The sequence below is a fragment of the Orycteropus afer genome, unplaced genomic scaffold (genome assembly GCF_000298275.1).
Source record: "Orycteropus afer afer isolate SDZICR_OR568_19922 unplaced genomic scaffold, OryAfe1.0 scaffold00011, whole genome shotgun sequence".
Classification (NCBI taxonomy): domain Eukaryota; kingdom Metazoa; phylum Chordata; class Mammalia; order Tubulidentata; family Orycteropodidae; genus Orycteropus; species Orycteropus afer.
In genome coordinates this window covers 8,186,711-8,192,512 of record NW_006921598.1, presented here as the reverse complement: position 1 = coordinate 8,192,512, position 5,802 = coordinate 8,186,711, and the positions used below count along the sequence as shown (strand labels likewise).

Sequence of the window (5,802 nt, the reverse complement as noted above, 5' to 3'; positions counted from 1 at the left end):
GACAACAGTATGACTAAGTTAACAGGAGTGAAAGAACTGGAATGGAAATAATGAGGACATTGACACAATGTGAAGAATGTAACCAATGTCACTGAACATTACACACTGAAATTATTAAATGGGATCCTATCTTGCTGTGTGCACTTTCACATAAAATACAATTAAAAAAAAAAAAAGGGGGTAAACACCATCAAGGTCATGTAAAGCATTAAGCTCAGTACCTGGCAGAGAGTAAGTGCCCAGTAAATGTTGGCCATTACTATTAAACAAGGTGAATGATTAAAATCTGGCCAAGCAATTAAAAAGGGATCAGTAAAATGGCAGCAGCTGTGAACACATCTCTCAACTTCAGCCAATTACGCAATCAGATGCTTAACTGAAAAATAAAAAAGGTAAATGACCTTACCTTTATGAAATTCAAAGGACATTCTCAAAACACTATTTCTAAACTTTTTGCTACCAACAGAAACCAAATTTGCTTCAGTAAAAATCCGTTTTTCCCGGTCAAGATATATAATTGTCCTAGAATGAGATGAAACAATGTAATAAAGTTACCAGCTAATAATACTCTTCAGTCATATCCCCTACCTGTTCAATCCTGGGACCCTTAGAACCTCATCTTCCTTTATCCTGCCAGTCCTCCCCTGCCTCTGCATCTTCTGCACCAGAGAGATGGAGGTGAAAGTGATGGCAACTGGGGTGGGGGAAGCAGGACAAATGACTGGAGAAAGCCAACTCTGGGGGGATTCCCAGGCCTCATTGTTGCTCTGCCCTGACATGACAAATCGGATTGTGAACTCTTAAACTTGGTCAGAATAAAATTGGTCTGTGGGGTTGGAAGTTACCTGGTGGAAAGTAAGGCGGAGTCATTGGGAGGGAGGATAAGGGGGTCTCTGGGGTATAAGTACACACCACATGGGTGGGATCACAGTGTGAAAATTCATCAAACACATATATTCATTATTGGTGCACTTGTCTGTATATATGCTATACTTCAATTACAAAGTTATTTTTAAAAATCTGTCTCACTGATGCCAATTAAAAAATACTACTGACCATTACAGTAAAGAGCAAGGAAAGATTGCCCTTAAACAATAATTATGTAAATTTTAATATGGGTGCATATGTAAGTATATAGGTGCTATGTATGTCTCCAACACCAACATCTGAGGATGGAAAATAACCTGGAGAGACCGACAGCTGAGGAAAGGACATGCAAGAGAACAAGTAGGTGAAAGTGGGAGGAGTTGCTGGGAGCCACCAACAGAAGACAGCGGTAAATATGACTACCTTCTGATAAGAACTTAACATTAAATAATAAATCCCATAATTAATGCCATGATAGTTTACCTATTACAGCACCCTATTAAAATACTGAGAACCTGCAACATTTGCAGACTTTTTGACATGAGGGTCAGAATTATTTCACTGAGTGCAAAGCATGAAAGCAAGAGGGGTGATGAAGACAATCATGTCTAATGATCTGCCATTTCTCAGGTTCACACACATAAGTTATACTTGACAGCTTCTTAGAAAAGGTGAAACCTGTGAAACCACAGTGAGGCAAACAGTACTCAGAGCAGCAGACTTCACCTACTTGTTTGCAACAGATTCTAAAAGGGCAAAGAACTGTTCAGACTGGTCCGTTTGTGGGTCGAAATCCATGGAATTTCTAATGATGTCCAAAGCCTGAATATTCCAGCGAGGGTCCAGAGGGACCACAAATTCATCTAATTTGAAAAAAAGAGAAAGGAAAAAACAAATTTTTTTTGTAGTAAAACTCCTTGCCTGGCAAGTTTTGGTTGAATGTTTTCATTATTTTACTGTGATCACATTGAGTCCTGATGGGGAAGAAGCAGAACAGGAAGATGTTCCTAGATACTAGGAAAGAAGGATTCAACAACTTTTATGGTATTTCCTTTCCAAATGCAAAATATCTACTAGTCCTGAAAGTATATTCCATTGCAAGATATAAAAGTAACTCTGGCTAGAATATAAACATTCCAACCAAGGCATTAACCCACTCAGTTCCCACTACTGGTCTGAAAAGAAGCTATCAGTTTAATAGCCCAATCTGTCACTATGAACACAAAAAACAGGCATGGCAGAAAATGAATGAGTACAGCTTCTTATTATCTGCTTATAATAAGATAAACAACTCAAGATTATTTCTCTCAAAAGCCATTTCTTTACAATCTTATAGCTCCTGCTGCAACCTCGTACCCCTTTGGCTAGGGCGTGGAACTTGTTTTGTTAAGCAGCAGTGAGAAGATTCTGACCCTCCCCAAAGATTGTAAAGACCCAAGGAAGGGAAGCAAGACAGAAAACAAAGGTAGCAGTAATTTGAAGTTGGCTGGGCAAGATGGTACAATGGTCTACTTCAGTTTTAAAAAGCATCCACCACAGAATACAAAGGCCTACAGTACTGTAGCCAACAAAGTATGTAAAGGAGGAAGCCCATGCTCTAAAGTCCTTAACAAAGACATACCTATATAACTGGAAAGGAAGACGAAGTACAGCTAATGTGTTCCAACAGTGGACAAGAAGTATCTGCTGAAAAGGGAACCTGCTGCTCTCTCTAAAACTGTGCTTCTAAAGGCTACAATCCTTCCAAAACCAGAAAGCCATAATTGAGTTAAGCCATAACCTGAGTACTATAGTAGTTTTCTCTATGTTTGATTTCTTCCTAACCATTCACCTCATTCCCTTTAGTGTACATAAGGTAGTTGGTTTAGCAGCAAAGGCATCATTCACAGTTTTCCAAACCCAGTGGCTAATGCTGTATTCTGATCAACATCAAATGAAGATGGAAAAATAAAAACCTGGGTCTGTGAAGCTACCCTATTTTCCTCAGTAATACCATGTTCAATCAAATTTATATTACTCTACACTAATAAGTAAATTTGCTCTATTCCTTATTTAAAAAAAAAGGAAACCCTGAATAACTCACTTGATTGGTTGGTTGTCTGTTTCTTTTATCATTATGGGTTTTAAAACTTTGTCATTAAGGCTTTATAACTTTGATCATTAAGGTTTTATGTTTTCTGAAGAAACTGATCCTGTATATTTTCCCCTTCAGGTCAAATATCTCATGGTTCTAAACTCTTCCTGTTAATGGTACTAATAAATCACACCATGTTATAAGTGGAAGGGATCTGAGAGAAATAAGAGTCTAATTCTCCCATTTTTCAAATGTGGGCACAAGTCAGTTTGTGGTGAAGCTAGCACCAGCGCCAGTCTTCCAGTTCCCATGTTCTTTCTATGTGTGTATCTAATTAGTCTCTTTCAAAAGCTGGAGGCTAAACAAATAATTTCAAACAAAAAAGCAGAATTTGCATCTCTATACTTGAGCCTTCCTGCAAACACTATTTGTTATGGTGGGAGCTTAGAGAAGTCTCTTTCCCATGGAACTTGGAAAATATATTTCTAGAACAGTGTTGAGAACTAGAAATCAAAAGTAAGTGTAGTACCTGTTACATTTGGTTGCAATATTTTGATGACATTACTGACCCCAGCAGAGAGAGAATTTGAGTAAAAGTTTCTAAGAGATGCAGCACTGGCTTCCAAATGAATCCGTATTGATTCTGTGGAAGAAGGAGAAGCAAAGGTCAGTTTCTAAAACAATGCTGTACAACTGAACTGTCTGCAGTGACGAAAATATTTTATAGTTGTGCTATCAACTATAGTAGGCACTACCCACATGCAATTACCAAGCACCTGAAATGTGGCTAGTGCAACTAAGGACTGACTTTCAGATTTTATTTTTCATTAATTTATGCTGAAATTTCAGTAGCCACCTATGGCTAGTGGCTATTGTACTCGACTGTGCAGATAAGAATACACATACAAACTGCATCCACACATATCTGGACAGATAACCACATGCACCACTCAATAATATTTGAGAAATGTAAGTTTTATGAAAGCAGTCTTAAAGACTGAGAAAGAATGTAATTGTGTGTGTGTGGGGGGGGGTATATTTCAGATTGAGGAGCAGGGTGACCCCTCAGAAGACAGTACATTATTCTGAGAGTGAGGGGAAGTCACGGAACAGAAAGGTGAATGTGAACTCATACAGTCAGCAATTTCTACCAGCAAATTTCATGTCTTGTACTTTTATAGTACTACTATAGGTAAAACTGCTGTTTTTGGTTCCCCTCTTAGAAAGAACAAAATACAAAGAAACTAAGAGGGACAACATGGAGCACTGAACTTCATGCACTTTTAACCAACCAAACTCTCAACTCACTGCCTTTGAGTTGATTCTGACTCACAGCAACCCCCACTGGATTTCCAAGGCTATAAATCTTTACGGAATTAGATTGCCCCATCTCCCTCCTACAGAACAGCTTCTTAAGACACTGAAATTAATGTCATGGAAATGAATTTAACAAAAGCCACACTTTACCCAGATAAAATGGTTGTACGGCAATACTATAGCAAAAATGGATGTTCAAAAAATGAAAAATAACATTAATATAATAGCTTTTCCTTTTGAATCTGATAGAAATATGGACAGAGCCTAAAATGGGGGAAAAAAGTTTTTCTTGTGGTACATTTCTAAGGGCAGACTTGTTTCTTAATTTTTTTAAAGAGCTATACAAATAGTGATGGTAGATCACAAAGTTCTTTGTAGGAAATCTCCAAGATCTAATTTTAAGAGTGCAGTCACAGAATAACACAGTTGCAGAAACACTAACACAGGATAAGCATACATAAATTGCTTACTTATACAAATTAAGCTTTTCTACTCACCAAGCCCCTGTGGTATATTCTTGGCTAAATGATAAAGCCATTTAACTCTGAGCATCCAATCTTGATTGGTTGCTCTTTCTATGAGCAATTTAACAGCCATAGCCAGAACATCTGGTTCATCAATCCAAGATGTATCCATCTCAACTGCACTGAACTTCAGGTTCTCAGGATTGGAGGACTGCATAATTTTCTCTAAGTCTTGCAAGGTGAGAGGCTGACTCCTGAAATTCATTGAAATGAGCAAAGTTAGTGCTAGAAAGACTGTATTGCATTTCAAAGAACTGGGAACATTTTACAAATATTATATCATAGAGGTAATGGGGAAAAACTGAGTCCCTCATAAATGGCAATTAAAACATAAACCTAATAAATATGGAGACACACTGAATAGTAAAATTAATATTTTACAGCTGGATAATTACGGACCACAAAACACTCTGGTTGAGTATGTTGGGTCATGACCATCAGCAGCAAAAACAAAAACTACTCAAGGTATCAGAGAGACCCAGTAGCTCAACTTTCCACTGACCTTGCCCAGCTGCTGGTTCTCATGCTCATTCTGTTGAGGCAATACGCTAAGATCTGTCCATCACTTCGGACTATAGAGAGGTGAGAGTCTTCAGTAGCAAAGTGAACTGAGGGCAGAGAATCTGGCCACAGTCCCATGGCAAGAATGGAATTACCCCAGGTTTCATGTGCTTGCAGAGAAGAAACATATTTCCTCAGTAATGCCTGTACAAGCTGGTAGGAGACAAAAATACACAACAAAAGATAAGTGCTATTATTACCAAAATACTAGCAGACAGAGCAATAATAGTCTTCTAGGTAGCGTGTGACCAACTTTATAGCATACAGCAATGATATGTGAACATCTCACAATAATCTGCATATACATTCTTCAAAGTACAACATCACAAGCTAAGTTCTATTTGTTGTGGTGACCAATATAATACATATAACTTATATTTATATTTAATATGTTTACATTATATATGGGAGCTCTGGTAGCATAGTGGCTAAGACACTTGACTGCTAACCAGAAGGCTG

The 5,802-nt window shown here is 37.9% G+C and overlaps 1 protein-coding gene across 1 annotated transcript in view; it reads right to left on the bottom strand.

Moving 5' to 3' along the window:
* MDN1 (midasin AAA ATPase 1) overlaps nt 1-5,802 on the bottom strand; it is a 229,787-nt gene that overhangs the window by 78,302 nt on the left and 145,683 nt on the right. Inside the window, exons 43-48 of the mRNA XM_007951423.1 lie at nt 5,285-5,496; nt 4,756-4,976; nt 3,471-3,584; nt 1,598-1,730; nt 407-522; nt 222-286 (exon numbers count right to left, since the gene is read on the bottom strand). Coding sequence (XP_007949614.1) covers nt 222-286; nt 407-522; nt 1,598-1,730; nt 3,471-3,584; nt 4,756-4,976; nt 5,285-5,496 — 861 coding nt within the window. The remainder of the gene's footprint in view (nt 1-221; nt 287-406; nt 523-1,597; nt 1,731-3,470; nt 3,585-4,755; nt 4,977-5,284; nt 5,497-5,802) is intronic.